At 36.3% G+C, this 15900-nt stretch overlaps 2 protein-coding genes across 2 annotated transcripts; both read right to left on the bottom strand.

The window, feature by feature from the left end:
* Positions 1–2631: 2631 nt before the first annotated feature.
* LOC109244965 (uncharacterized mitochondrial protein AtMg00810-like) lies at positions 2632–5581 on the bottom strand. The gene is made up of 5 exons (XM_019412138.1): positions 5571–5581; positions 4357–4551; positions 4092–4252; positions 3319–3974; positions 2632–2814 (listed from the first exon to the last, which is right to left on the bottom strand). Exons 1-5 carry the CDS (start codon positions 5579–5581, stop codon positions 2632–2634), a joined length of 1206 nt encoding a protein of 401 aa, XP_019267683.1.
* Positions 5582–12475: 6894 nt separating this feature from the next.
* On the bottom strand, positions 12476–14825 carry LOC109244971 (chaperone protein dnaJ 8, chloroplastic-like). The gene is made up of 3 exons (XM_019412147.1): positions 14312–14825; positions 14019–14087; positions 12476–13025 (listed from the first exon to the last, which is right to left on the bottom strand). The coding sequence occupies exons 1-3, from the start codon at positions 14540–14542 to the stop codon at positions 12843–12845; spliced, it is 483 nt and encodes a 160-aa protein (XP_019267692.1). The 5' UTR covers positions 14543–14825; the 3' UTR covers positions 12476–12842.
* Positions 14826–15900: the final 1075 nt, after the last annotated feature.

Here is a 15900-nt window from a genome sequence, read left to right as displayed (position 1 = left end):
TATCTTTTCCAATCTGAAACTTCAACTTCTTCATTTCCTTGTTCTGTTCCTCCTTCACCCATTGCATCTCCAGATCCTCCTATTTCTTGTACTATTCCTGCACCTTCTAACTTATGTTCTGTCCCTCCTCCTGAAGTTAGAAGGAGCAGCAGGACTCACACTCTACCTTCTCATCTTAATGATTTTGTAACACAACTTCCTCCTTCCCTTTCGGGCTCTACTTCTACATCATTTTCTGCTGCCCAATCAACAGCAACTGAGCCTCATTGTTATACTCAGGCATCTGCCAGCCCTACTTGGCAGGAGGCAATGAGGCAAGAGTTTGATGTTTTAGAAGCTAATAAGACTTGGACAATAGTTGAGCTACCTAAAGGCAAGAAGCCAATAGGTTGTAAATGGGTGTATAAAATTAAACATAAAGCTGATGGTAGTGTGGAGAGGTATAAGGCTAGATTGGTGGTACGGGGTGATACACAAATTGAAGGGATTGATTTTCATGAAACATTTTCCCCGGTTGTCAAGATGTGCACCATCCGGTGTCTTGTGGCTTTTGCTGTCAAGAAAGGGTGGTCTCTCTTTCAATTAGATGTTAACAATGCATTTCTTTATGGTGATCTAGATGAGGAGGTGTACATGAAACTACCTCCAGGTCTTACTGTTACTTCCACTGTTCAGCCCTCTTCTATTTTGGTTTGCAAGCTTCAAAAATCCCTTTATGGTTTAAGACAAGCATCTCATTAGTGGTATGCCAAGTTATCCGCTGCACTTTGCTCTAGAGGTTATGTTTCTTCTCTAAATGATTACTCTCTCTTCATCAAGAAATCTGTCAATTCCACTGTTTTCCTTGCTGTTTATGTGGATGATATTATTCTTACGGGTGATGATCTTACTGAAATTTCCGCCCTTAAGGAGTTCATTAACGACCAATTTAAAATCAAAGATTTGGGTCTACTCAATTATTTTCTTAGGATTGAAGTTTTCTATGATAATTCTGGGGTTATTCTTCATCAACGGAAGTTTATTGCTGATTTGCTTCGTGAATTTGGTTGTGATTCTGCTTCTGCTATGGTTTCTCCTCTAGAATTGGGTGTCAAGCTGAAATCTGATGCTGGGGAGTTATTGCCTAGGCCTGACACTTATAGGAGTTTAGTTGGTAAAATTAACTTTCTCACCCATACTAGACCTGATTTGTGTTTTGCTGTACAACACTTAAGCCAGTTTCTCAAGTGTCCTACGGTGCCTCGTATGAATGTTGCTCTTCACATTTTGAGATATTTGAAAGGCACTCCTGATTTTGGGGTTTCTCTTAATACCTCTTCTGATTTTTCTTTGCTTGATTGGGCTGCGTGTTCTGAGTCTCATAGGTCTGTTTCTGGTTTTTGCATAACTCTGGGTGGAAGTTTAATAAGTTGAAAATCTAAGAAACAGACTGTTGTTTCATTATCCTCTGCTGAGGCTGAGTATCGGGCCATGAGTAAGGTTGTGGCTGAATTGGTTTGGTTGGTCTGTTGCTCACTGATTTGGGAATTCCTTCTATGTCTCCTGTTCCTGTATATTGTGATAATCTGGCTGCCTTGCATATTGCGAAAAATCCCGTGATTCACGAACGTACTAAACACATCGAAGTGGACTGCCATTTCATAAGGACAAAGTTAGCTGACGGCCTAATTTCTTTACATCATATCTGCACTACTTCTCAATTGGCTGACACTTTTACCAAGTGTTTGACAGGTGGACAACATCATTTGTTGCTTGGCAAGTTGGGTGTGACCTCACCCTCCAACTTGGGGGGGGGGGGGGGGGAGGGAGGTGTTGGAGTTACATAAAAATACAGCATTAATACAACATTGGGCCATAGACCTATAGAACAGATTTGGGCCGAAGTCAGCCCAATAATTGTATTTATATTAGCCCGGTTAGTTGATAGAATTAGACTATTTTGCCCCTTATATATACATATATATATATATATATATATATATGTATGTGTGTGTGTGTGTGTATATATACTCTAGAATTTTCTTAATCAGATGAATGGAAGTCTAATCTTCTCTCTTTCTCTGTCTTCTCTCTTCAAAGTGCAACCCTAGCTTAATCTCGTCAATTTTGTTCAATTACAATGTTAACAGAAGAATCTTCAAAGAAACAATTCCAGAAAATCCACCAAGTCTGTACCAATTGGGTCATCAATTAGTGAAATTTGTTTTCGACCCGGGGGTTATACATTTTTTTAGCTATAATATGGGTTGATTCATACTTGACCCGTTTTTAGTAGATCGGGTATTCAACTTATTTTTTCTAATATGGGGATTGGGGTATTATTACTTTTAGCCCGCGCTAGAAACTATTTACATTTGGTAGCCAAAAAAGTATTTAAAATTTATATGATTTTTGTATATAACATACAGAATATGTATATATATATATATATATATATATATTCGATTATTAATTTGAGAGCGACTGTACAATATCATTTTTCTAATATGAACGGATACTTACATATTTTATTCATTTCACCATCTCTACATCACAACCCCCGAAATTCATAAATGATGTTATCAACGTGTTACTAAGTAAATCAATAATTGCTCGTTGCAATGCATTTTGTTTATTGATCGAAATTGACATCTATGCTATAAAGTCTGGTAAACTAGTATAAAAGAACCCATCAAAATCCGGCAATGGAACAATGATTTGGACCTCAGCTGAGCTATAGACAGATCGAACTTCAATTGGTGGAAGAGCTAAGCTCTCACGCCATGAAACACAGAGAAGCTCGAAGAAGAAGATAGAGAGAGAGAGATGAACATTCTAGAAAAATGATTTGTTCAATTCATTCAACTGAGAAATTGAGTGGAGCTCCCACTATATACACAGATGTAATAACAAAGCAACTAGCAACTAACTAGCCGACAATTGTCACTATTCCTAACTAACCACTAAGCTAACTAACTAGCTAATGACATAGGCTAATGAAAGAATATATATAATTAATCTTAAAACCCCCCCCCCCCCCCTCCAAGTTGGAGGTGTGGTAAACACATCCAACTTGCCCACTGTGGCACTATATTTGATTCCAGTTAAAGCTTTAGTCAGAGTGTCGGCCAGCCGACTGTTTGTCCTAATATGGTGAAGTGAAACTAGTCTTGCTTGTAATTGATTATGCACAAAGTGACAGTCCACTTCTATGTGTTTGGTTCTTTCATGTAAGACTGGGTTTTTGGCAATGTGAAGTGCATATTGGCTGTGACAGAATACTGAAATAGGTATTGAAAAGGGGACAATTAGTTCTTCAAATAGTCTGCTCAACCATACCAATTCCCTCACTACTTTCCTTAAGGCCCTATACTCTACTTCTGCAGAAGACAGTGATATAGTTTCAAGTTTCTTAGACTTCCAGCTGATAGGGCTGTTGCCCAGAAGTACCAAATAACCCGTAATAGATCTCCTGGAGCCTGGGCAGGCCCAGTCAGAGTCACAGTAGGCTTTGACTGTGCAGTCTGCATCTTTAGACATGAAGATTCCCAAAGTAGGATCATTTCTCAAGTACCTGAGTAGATGGAATGTTGCCTTCAAATGAGGTTCTCTGGGCTCTTGCATGAACTGACTTAAATGTTGGACACTATATGCAATGTCCAGCCTAGTATTGGTTAGAAAATTTAGTTTCCCCACCAACTTTCTATAGTAAGTAGGATCTTGTAGGATGGTACCTTCTTTGGCCTTTAGCTTTATGGTAGGTTCTAAGGGTGAGGAACAAGGCTTGTAATCTAGGCAATTGTACTCTTTCAGCATGTCCAATACAAATTTCCTTTGAGAGATTATGACACCATCATCTTTGTACATCACCTCCAGGCCTAGGAAGTAATGCAGTTGGCCCAGATCTTTGATCCTAAACTGCTCATGCAGGAAGGCCTTCAATTGTATGATCTCTTCCTGATTAGTCCCAGTAAGCAACACATCATCTACATATACTGCAACATATACTCAGAATTTTCCATTTCTCTTATAGAAAAGTGAGTTGTCATTCATGGAATGTGTATATCCTTTTGAATATAAAGCCTCAGCCAATTTTGCATACCACTGTAGACTGGCCTGTTTTAGGCCATAGAGGGACTTGTTTAGCTTGAAAACCAGTCCTGGCTTATCCACAACAAGTCCAGGTGGAACTTGCATATACACTTCCTCATTAAGATCCCCATGAAGGAAGGCATTGTTCACATCTAGCTGAGATAACACCACCGTTTCTTCACTGCAGTAGTTACCAGTGCTCTTACTGTTGTCATTTTCACTACTGGTGAGAATGTTTCTGTGTAGTCAATTCCTGCCTGCTAAGTGTAGCCTTTGACAACCAACCTAGCTTTGAATCTTTCTATACTACCATCAGCTTTATGCTTTACCTTGTAAACCCATTTGCACCTTATTGCTTGCTTCCTAGGTGGTAGAGGTACTAAGTCCCAAGTGTGATTAGAGTATAGATCTTCAAATTCTTGTGTCATTGCAGCTTGCCATGCAGGATCAATAGCTGCCTCCTCATATGATGATGGTTCCCTGTCATGACAAATATTTCTCACAAGAACCTGACTATCAGGAGTTAATAGATCAGAGGCAACATGGTGGTTCATAGAAAACAAGGCATTAAGAGAATTAGGATTTGGTTTAAGTTTAGGTGCTTTATGTGTCCTTAGGTAGAGAATGCACATAGTCTTGTAAATAACTAGGTGCTTTATGTGTCCTTAAGGACTATCTCAGCTGTATGGGTTCTACAATGGGTTGTTCAATGTGATCCTATGGTGAAAGGGTATTGGAGAATTAGGCATCATAGAACATGATGAGGAGTTATCATGTGCGGGTGATATAAGATTGGTTGTGCTGTCAGCATTACTCTTTTGATCACTCAGAGCTTCAGATGTTTGTTGTGTGATATTTGTGTTGTCAGAAGATTGCTCACGTAGAGGCTCAATAAAAGGAATTGAATGAGGAACACATGGTTAGGAAGATGCATTCATATTGGCTGCAAATGAAAAAATGGACTCATTAAAGACTACATCTATGGAGACAGTGATTTTTCTAGTGGCTAGACTTAAAAACCTTATATCCCTTTGTGCTGAAAGGGTAGCCAACAAATACGTGTGGTGTTATTCTGGGCTCAAACTTGTCCCTATGTGGTTTGGGTACAGTAGGGTAGCACAGGCAACCAAATCTCTTTAGGTGAGAATACTTTGGCTTCCTTTTATGGAACAGTTCATATGGAGTCTGGTTATTAATAGAGGTGGAAGGGAGTCTGTTTATGATATAGGTGTCACAAAGTACACATTCACCCCAGTAGCTTAGGGGCAGTTTGGATTGAAAAAGGAGTGCTCTGGCAGTTTCAAGGAGAGACTTGTGTTTTCTTTCCACCACACCATTCTATGTGGGGTGTAAGGACAAGTTCTTTGGTGGATGATACCCTTAGATTGGATTGGCATGTTTGCTTCTGTATTGGTGAACTCTAGTCCATTATCTGTTCTCATAGCTTTTACTGTTACTCCAAACTGATTTTCCACCAAACTAATGAATCCCTTAAGTACCTGGAGGACATTGCTTTTACTAGATAGAAGGTGAGTCCTAGTGGACCTACTGAAATCATCCACAATAGTCATGAAGTACGTGTATTTGTCATGTGTGGGCACATGGTATGGTCCCCACAAATCAACATGTAAGAGTTCAAAAGTTTTACTGGTTGCGTTGGTTTTCTGGGGGAATGGGAGCCTTTCCTATCTGGCCATTGGACAAATGGTGCAATTGAAGGGTTGTTTGGAAGAAAAGGTCACAGGAATGGAGGAAATGTTTTTCATCTTTACAAAGAGAACATGTCCAAGTCTATTATGCCATAGAACATCTACACTGTCTCCAACACACAAATGAGAAAATGTACTAGAAGTTTTAGAGGATGAATTCACAAGAGAAAATTGTTCTTCAGTACTTGCACTTGAACTATTTACAATTGGATAAGAAGGAACACACTTATTGACATGTAATGTCATATCTACAACAGAATGAGACGGACATTGTGTGTTACAAGTGCAGCAAGTGATGAGGGTGGACAAGTAATCAGTGGTCTTTAATCCAAGGTTTGCACTGTTGTTCTTCAAGCAGTTTGGGCACAAGATGTACAGCCCATCCTTGACTCTACCAATCACCAGAGGCCTCTTCATTGAAGGGGTCTGCAGTATGCAACAGTGCTTAATGAAGGCAACAAGACAACTGAGATGAGAGGTCAAGGAGTGAACGGAGATCAAATTGTATATAAAGGAAGGAACAAGCATCACCCTATTTAAAGTGATCTTGGGAGTAAGTACAACATTACCAATCTCGGTCACCTTCACTTTATAACCATTTGGAAGTATGACAAGTAAAGGATAATGTAAAGTTACTATGTTGGTTAACAAGGATCTGTTAAAGGTCATGTTGTTTGATGCCCCTGAATCTACAATCCATGAGTCAGTTTTGTTTTTGAAACATTCACATGAGAGTTTACCAAAGTCAATAGAGGAAGTGCAAGCTATGATACCTGCAAAGTTTGCTGCTCCAGATGGAATGTTGGCATTGTTTGTGCAGTCTCTTCCTCCTCCTGATTGAAATTGCAGCAGGTTCACTAGCCGACTATATTCTTCCTTGGTGAGGCTTACATTTTGAGCAGTGCAGTTCTCATTATCAGCATGTTGAGCATCTGTGGCTGCTACATATGCATTAGCGATTCCTCTATTTCCTCTATTGAACCTGGTATTCTGGTTCACATTGGGATTATTCCCATAGTTAAAGTTTTGTCTTGGACTCTGACTGAAATTGGAAGCTTGATTGTGACTTGTATTTGGATTCTAATTTTGATTGAAACCTTGAGGATAGTCATGGAGTTTGTAACACTTTTCTTTTGTGTGCTCTGGTCTTTTGCAATAGTCACAGAAAGGTCTGTTCCTGTTGTTGTGAGTGTTGTTGGGAGAATAATTTGTTTTGAACAATCCTGTCTTGCTTGTGTTAACATTTAGGGCTGATGACTCAACAACCAAGTGGTTATGAGGTTTGATTTCTCTCTGTCTTTCCTCTTGAATCAGTAATGAAAAAGCTTGTGCAATTGTACGAAGAGGATTCATCATGAGGATACTACCTCGAACCGCAGTACACGTTTCATTCAGTCCCATAAGGAATTGTATTAACCTCCTGTCATGTTCTGCTTTGTGCATACTTTCCTTAACTCCACATGTGCAATTGCAGGTACATTGAGATCTAGCGATCAAAGTGGTGAGTTCCTCCCACAACTTCTTCATTTTAGTGTAATAACTAGTAATATCAAGGGCTCCTTGGGACAAATCATTGATCTCCTTTTGGATCAGGTACAATTTTGTTCCATTAGTTTGATCATATCGATCTTCAAGCTCTTTCCACAACCCGATAGTTTGAGGAGTCTGGTTCTGATCTTTTGCAATCCCCATTGATGAAGCCTAGTTTATTCTTCACTGATAGGGCTCTCATCACACCTCTTCTCCATGAACCATAACCAAAACCATCAAATGGAACAGGAACTAATGCTGCTCCCGGATTAGCAGACAGATGCATGTAAAAAGGACTACTAGTGTCAATAGTTGGCTGATTAGGAGATTCAGTCATTGTCGGTATAGACTGCTCATCGTCTCTGACGGTAACCATTATAACGTGCAAATTTCAGATAATTAAACAATAGAGGGTTGTAACTACAGATTTATGACTCTGACAGAGAATTCCAAAGGCTATGACTTAGAAATCGATGAGAAGAGAGTTTGCATGTGTGCGATCAAATTTTTTTTTCATGCGATCAAATTGAAATCGAGACTAATGGATTTAGATCTAACAAATTTAGAGGAATGAATCAGAACCTGTGGCCTCGCTCTGATACCATATCAAAATCCAGCAATGGAACAGTGATTTGGACCTCAACTGAGCTATGGACAGATCGAACTTCAATGGTGGAAGAGCTTAGCTCTCACGCCATGAAACATAGAGAAGCTCGAAGAAGAAGAAGAAGATAGATAGATAGATAGATAGATAGATAGATAGAGAGAGAGAGAGAGAGAGAGAGATATGAACATTCTAGAAAAATGATTTGTTCAATTCATTCAACTGAGAAATTGAGTGGAGCTCCCACTATATACACGGATGTAATAACAAAGCAACTAGCAACTAACTAACTGACGACTGTAACTATTCCTAACTAACCACTAAGCTAACTAACTAGCTAATGACATAGGCTAATGAAAAAATAGATATAATTAATCTTAACATATTCCCTCCCCACCGGCTCTGTTACACCCAGAAAGAGACACTTCTATTATTGTCGTTTTAAGTCCGAAATAGACTTTCTGTGGTGTTTCAGTTCAACTAATTTGTAATTCCATGTTCCATGATCGTTCGACTGAATGGCTAACAACAACAACAAACCCAGCTTAATCCCATATGTGCGATATGGGGAGGGTAGCGTGTACGCAACCTTACCCCTACTCTTTAAAGGCAGAGAGGCAATTCGACTGAATAGCCATAACCACATAAAAGTTAACACAAAAGTGAGTCTCTCTAATAGCAGGGTGAGTGATATAAGTGTAGATTATCTTCAACAGTGAGCTCGTTTGGCCATGAATTTTTATTTTATTTTATTTTGATTTTTTTTGCTTTTTTCGAAATCAGTGTTTGGCCATAAAATTTTCAGTTTTCACTTGAAGATGAATATTGGAATTTTTCGAAAATTTGAAAAACTCCAAAAAGTTATTTTTCAAAATTTTCACTTAGATCACTCACAAAAGTTCAAAAACAACCCAAAATTATATTCATGCACAAACACTACTCTAATTTTCAAATACCATTTTCACTTGAAAAAAAAATCACTTTTTTTCGGAATTTTACGATTCTTATGTCCAAACGCCACTAAGTGTAGATTATCTTCAATCAATGCTTCTGGTTTGATCACCCACAGTGCTTCTATCACATTCTTTTTCTTGTATCCTCTTTTCCCTTGATAAACAACCAGCCAAATCAACATTGCTCCCTTTGAAATTCAGATGAAATGCACGGAACATTTTCTTATTTTAATTTTTTTATTTAAATAAATTAAACAATTATGAAAAACATAAAAAAAGACTAGCTTAAGGGAAAAAATAGAAAAAAGGATCCATCATAAAAAACTATTCCCATCTAAAAACTAGACTTTAGCTTATGACAAAAACGAAAAAATGAAAAGAAATAATACAAGAGAAAGGAAACAAGAAAGAGATAATTGCAATCTCAATAGCAGAGGTGCCGAAGATGGAAAATCTGCAAAGAAACAATTCCAGAAAGTCCACCAAATCTGTACCAATTGGTTTCGTAAAAATTGCACGGGGCGCCCTATTTGGGCGCCCCTCTTTAACCTGTAGCCGCTTTATCTTTTTGTCTGCATCTGTACCCACTTTTTAAAAAACTTCAGCTTCCCTTTATAACTGAGATAGCTGAAGTTTCCGGGTTACTAAACAAAAACTTCAGCTCTAGAGCTGAAGTTTTTATTTTATTACTAGGAATCTAGCTGAAGTTTTTATTTTATAACTGGCAAACTTCAGCTTTAGAGCTGAAGTTTTCCAGTTACAACACAAAAACTTCAGCTCTAGAGCTGAATTTTTTCAGTTACAACACAAAAACTTGAAGTTTTTATTTTATAACTGGAAAACTAGAGCTGAAGTTTTTATTTTATAACTGGAAAGAGCTGAAGTTTTTGTTTTATAACTGGAAAACTTCAGCTCTAGAGCTTAAGTTTTTATTGTATAACTAGAAAACTTAAGCTGGAAACTGCTTAAGTTTTTATTTTATAACTGGAAAACTTAAGCTGGAANNAACTTAAACAAGAACCGGACAAAACGAAAACCGTTAANNCGGGTTTTAAGTTTACCTTTTTAAAAGATTTTAAATTTTAAGACCCTAAAAGTTTAAGTTTATTTTTAACGATTTAAGGGAAAGGTTTTAAAACCGCAAAAAAAAGGGATTTTTTGGGGAAAAAAAAAAAAGGGGTTTTTGGAAAAAAAATTTTGGTAAAAAGAAACTTTTAAAGAGTTTGGAAAGTTTTATAAAAAAGGTTATAGGGTTTTTTGAAGTTTTGGTTAAAGGTAGAGTTACTTTGTTTTTAAGTTATATAGATTTAGGAAAAGGAGAAGAAAAGAGGGAGTAAGAGAAAGATGGGTACGGTGGTCTTAGGGGGGTGGAGGGTTGGGGACCGTCGGTGCGGTGTAGGTGTTGGATGGGGAGATGACGTGTCTAGTACGTTTGTGTAGAAGGTTAAAATAATGTGTTTAAATTACGATCTCCATAATTACTCTATTTTTACGCAATTATTCTATTATATAGAGTAGTACGATACAATTTTTTAAATTTTTTAAAAAAATTCTATATTAATTGACAATAAATTATTAAATTTAAATAAATAAACTAATAAATATCAAATCCTAAATAGTTTTATATTTTTATTAAAACTTTCAATTTAATTTTTAACGTTGTATAATGTGTTTTTTAGGATTTAATGAGTGATGTGGACAGGAAAAAGAGTAAAACCGAGACCGGCTCTTCATTCACGATCTTATCCGACTTTTGGCCTCTGGTTTGGTCTCATGTAGGAATCCTTTTATATGCGGCCTCTGTTTTATTATATTCCGTTTTTGACCTCTATTTGATTTCCCTTTTCTGTTTATTTTCTTTTTATTTAATGGTTAAGAAGATTTTGCTTCTATTTTCCTTTAGATATTATGGGAAAATATCTACTTTCTCCCCTCAATTTTCTAGCTCAGGATAAAAGTTTATCTATCAGTTATTCACTTTATTCTCCTCTTTTGACTACTAATAGCATAGTTGATTGAGCCTTTCCTTACTCCAGGAGTACCCTAACAAAAAGCTAAATGTTGATTTGGTCAATTCAAAAGTGTTGATTAAATGGGCTTTAAGCCTGGGCAGATGGTCTAGGAAATAACTTCTCGATTGGTACAAATATGGGTAAAGTCTACGTACACATTCCTCTTCCCAAATTTTACCTATAAAAATATACTAAAGTATGTTGTTGTTGTTGTAGATNTCTAGAGCTTAAGTTTTCCAGTTATAAAATAAGAACTTCAGCTGGAAACTGCTTAAGTTTTTATTTTATAACTGGAAAACTTAAGTTGGAAACTGCTTAAGTTTTTATTTTATAACTGGAAAACTTAAGCTGGAAACTGCTTAAGTTTTTATTTATAATTGGAAAACTTAAGCTGGAAACTGCTTAAGTTTTTATTTTATAACTGGAAACTTAAGCTGGAAACTGCTTAAGTTTCTATTTTATAACTAGAAAACTTAAGCTCTAGAGCTTAAGTTTTTATTGTATAACTAGAAAACTTAAGCTGGAAACTGCTTAAGTTTTTATTTTATAACTGGAAAACTTAAGCTGGAAAACTGCTTAAGTTTTTCGGTTACAAAGACAAAAACTTCAGCTGAAGTTTTCCAGTACAAAAGAAAAACTTCAGCCCCGTGGGCTGAAGTTATGTGAAAAAGCGGGTACGCTTGCAATTTTTTTTGCAAAGCGGGCACAAGTTAAAATGTGGCACAAAAAACGGGTATAGATGCAAATGCCCCATTGGTTTCGACCCTAGTTTATCTATTTTTTAATCGGATAATATGACTTGACCCATATTTAACTCGCTTTTAGTGGATTGAATATCCAATCTATTTTTTAGCAAATAATATGAAGGGATGAACGTGCACTTACAAATTTCCATTTTGCCACCTCTAGCCCCTAACTAGCCTGTTTGGCCAAGCTTCTCCTAGTTGAGAAGAACTTTTTCTTTTCTTAAAAGAGTGCTTTTTTTCAAAGTTAAAGTGTTTGGCCAAGTTTTTAGAAGAAAAAAAAAAGTGTTTTTGAGTAGAAGCAGTTTTGGAGAAGTAGAAAAAAGTAGATTCTTCCAAAAAATAATTTTTTGAGAAGCACTTTTGAGAAAATATAAAATATACTTTGAAGCACTTTTTAAAAGCTTGGCCAAACACAAATTGCTGCTTAGAAGTGTTTTTCAAATTAATTAGCCAACCACAAACTTTTTTTCACCAAAAATACTTTTGAAAAAAAAACACCATTTTTTGACCAAACAGACTATACATCATAAACCCCAAAAGTCATAAATGCTGTCGTCAATGTGTTACAAAGTGAATCAATAATTGGTCGTTGCAATGCATTTTGTTTATTGGTCGAAAACGACATCTATGTTATAAAGTCTGATGAACTACTACTATTATTGTCGTTTCGAAGCCGAAAAAGACTTTTTGTGGTGTTTCGGTTCGGCTAATTTGTTATTCCTGGTTCGATTGAATGGTCATAACCACATAAAAGTTTAACACACAAATGAGTATCTTAATTACGTGAGTGAGTGATATTAAGTGTAGATTATCTTCAATTGAAACCTATTTTGCCAATAAAAGAAAAATCTCAAAGCCATAATCTTCATAATTATTTCCCGATTGGTACAAAATTAGCCAGTAATATAAGTTCTCATTGATATCACCATCGGTCCATCACATCTAAATAATTAATAATCACAGAGGAGAAACTCCCATTTATGTACAAAATAATTACACCTTTTACATTGAAAATGTACAGAAAACCACGAACCATCTTCAGTTGATACAGATGGATGGGCTTTTTTATCAGAAATACTATAGTCCAAATTTTTTTTAAAACCATAAATTATAGGTAGGCTCGACCACTTAGGCTGATCTTAGGTTCCAGCCTAGGCCATGGAGCTTTTTGATCACCCATTGACCCCGTCCAGGTTAAGTATAGTCGAGATTGAAGATTAAATATAAGGGTTGATGTGAGAAGAATAGTCGCGAATGCCAGCTCCTTCCCATCCCATCCACTCTTCCCACATGTCCCAATCTGGATCGTTTACTCCTCTCATGGAATCATCATCATCATATTCCTCGTATATCTCCATTTCTGCCCTCTTCGTTTCACCTCTCAAGTTACTCATCACAACCTGCACCAAAAACCCTACCCAATATTAGAAAACAGAATACTACTATATTAAAGAGACTCTGAATAATGGAGAAGTTAAAATAATTCGTAAATTATTTAAAAAGGGACCTACACAGACAAGTTCTAGTACCTATGATAAATAATTGAAACGGATAGTGACATTATTATATTACTCTGTAATTGGCATTTCTCAACTTTCGACAAAAGGTGACAAGGATCGGACTTTAATTTTTGCCTAAACAATGCTCACTGGTTCCCTCCAAGATCAGATTATCCAAGGATGAAGTGACTGATACCTACTTAAAGATTTGTTTACGGAATAAAAATTTTATATCCATTGAATATCTGCTTTTAATAATGGTCAACCTTTGCCATGTGACCAGGAAGTTACGGGTTCGAGCCATAAAAACAGCCTCTTGCAGAAATACAGGGTAAGGGTTCATACAACAATAGACCCTTGTGGTCCGATCCTTTCCCGGATCCCGCGCATAGCAGGAGCTTAGTGCACCGAATAGCCCTTTTTTCTTATTATTAGTATTAGGGATAGATTAGAAGGACTATAAAAATTTACAACCACACTATCAAGAATCCAGGCCTTCTTTCATCTGGTTCCTAATTTCTTTGCTTTACTAAAAGGATAGTCCGACACACAAAGCATTCCGTATTCACGCAGTGTCTGGTAAAGAGCCGCACCCCAAGGATTATGACGTAGACAGCCTATCCTAATATAAGCAATAATATCCGCTTCCATAGTTCGAACCCGTAACATATAGGTCATGCACAGACCCATTCACTAAAAGAACCTTAGTTATATTTGCTTTAGAGTCTAAAAACAACATATTAACCACATTATTTTGAGAAAAGTGGAATAGGAAAAAAAAACAAGGAAAAAACCACTTTGATTAAATATAAACACAAGAAAAAATGCATTAAAAAATAAAACAGAAAAGAAAAAGACAAACAGAAATAGTTGGAGAGGTGGATGAAAACTTACATCGTATGCTTCATTGATTTGGTGGAACTGGATGCCGCAATTATTTCCTCTGCACACATCCGGGTGATACTGAAATTCAATCAAACACATAAGCAATAATTTCCAGAAAACAAATAATCCATGGCAATTACTAATTCACCAAAATATTTAAAATACAGAGACACCTTTTTTCCGTTAAAATAATATTTTTTCGAATCAGCTTGTATCTACCTCGACCATTTCATCGAATTAATTTCGAGTTCCAATAAGCACAGGTTCGGCAAATAAAATATTGAAGGAGAAAGAAGATATACCTGAAGAGCAAGCTGTCTAAAAGCTTTCCTGACTTCAGATTCAGAAGCACCAGGCTGAATCCTCAACGTCTTGTAAGGATCACTCACAGAAGGGGAATAAACACAAGATACCCTAAATCTAACATTCTCACCGTTCGTTTTCTTCTTTGAGCAGTTTTTCAAACGAATCCAAGACGCAGATGCAGAGCCGCAAACCCCAACGTTTCCCAGCATTCCAATAGCAGTCGCCATTAATGAATTAACTTTTCAAATAAGGAAGGTATGTGTTTTCAATCTAAGAAAATTAGCCAAGCCGATCTTTAAATAGATTATGAATTAAGTTGAATATTCAATGAAAACGGATCAAATAACACGGCAAACAAACCGAATGTGAATGGGATTTTCCTAATATATTAATCCGAATAATTGTTCATGTAAAGGTCAACAAGATGGAAAAAAGGAAAAGGAAAATTGAATAACAATGTGGATATAAAGATGTTTGAGTTGTTAAGGAGAGTCTGTTTTATATATACATGTAAAGGAGAAGAAAATGGGATAAGAGAAAGAATGGTACGGTGTCTTTAGGGGGTGGGAGTGGGGGTACCTGGTGCGGTGGTAGTGGTTGATGGGGAGATGACGTGTCAGTCTTTGTGTGAAGGTAAAATAATGTTGTTTAAATTTCGATCTCCATAATTCTCTATTTTTCGCAATATTTCTATTTATAATAGGAGTAGTACGACACCAATTTTTTTAAATAAAAATAAAAAAAATTCTATATTAATTTGACAATAAATTATTAAATTTAAATTAAATAAACTAATAAATATCAAATCCTAAATAGTTTTATATTTTTATTAAAACTTTCAATTTAATTTTTAACGTTGTATAATGTGTTTTTTAGGATTTAATGAGTGATGTGGACAGGAAAAAGAGTAAAACCGAGACCGGCTCTTCATTCACGATCTTATCCGACTTTTGGCCTCTGGTTTGGTCTCATGTAGGAATCCTTTTATATGCGGCCTCTGTTTTATTATATTCCGTTTTTGACCTCTATTTGATTTCCCTTTTCTGTTTATTTTCTTTTTATTTAATGGTTAAGAAGATTTTGCTTCTATTTTCCTTTAGATATTATGGGAAAATATCTACTTTCTCCCCTCAATTTTCTAGCTCAGGATAAAAGTTTATCTATCAGTTATTCACTTATTCTCCTCTTTTGACTACTAATAGCATAGTTGATTGAGCCTTTCCTTACTCCAGGAGTACCCTAACAAAAAGCTAAATGTTGATTTGGTCAATTCAAAAGTGTTGATTAAATGGGCTTTAAGCCTGGGCAGATGGTCTAGGAAATAACTTCTCGATTGGTACAAATATGGGTAAAGTCTACGTACACATTCCTCTTCCCAAATTTTACCTATAAAAATATACTAAAGTATGTTGTTGTTGTTGTAGATAGACTTAATATATGAGATTCTCTGACTGGTTACATTTGTGAAGCTCTAATCAGCGCTTGATCTTTCCCGATGTTTCTCGAGATATGACTTAGGGATAAGGAAACTTCGATTTGAGACTTCCTAAAAATAGGGAGGTCGAACTCGGACATGTAAATTTAA

The sequence above is a fragment of the Nicotiana attenuata genome, unplaced genomic scaffold, assembly GCF_001879085.1.
Source record: "Nicotiana attenuata strain UT unplaced genomic scaffold, NIATTr2, whole genome shotgun sequence".
NCBI lineage: Eukaryota > Viridiplantae > Streptophyta > Magnoliopsida > Solanales > Solanaceae > Nicotiana > Nicotiana attenuata.
The sequence above is the reverse complement of the archived record's forward strand: the minus strand, read 5'-3'. Positions and strand labels throughout refer to the sequence as shown.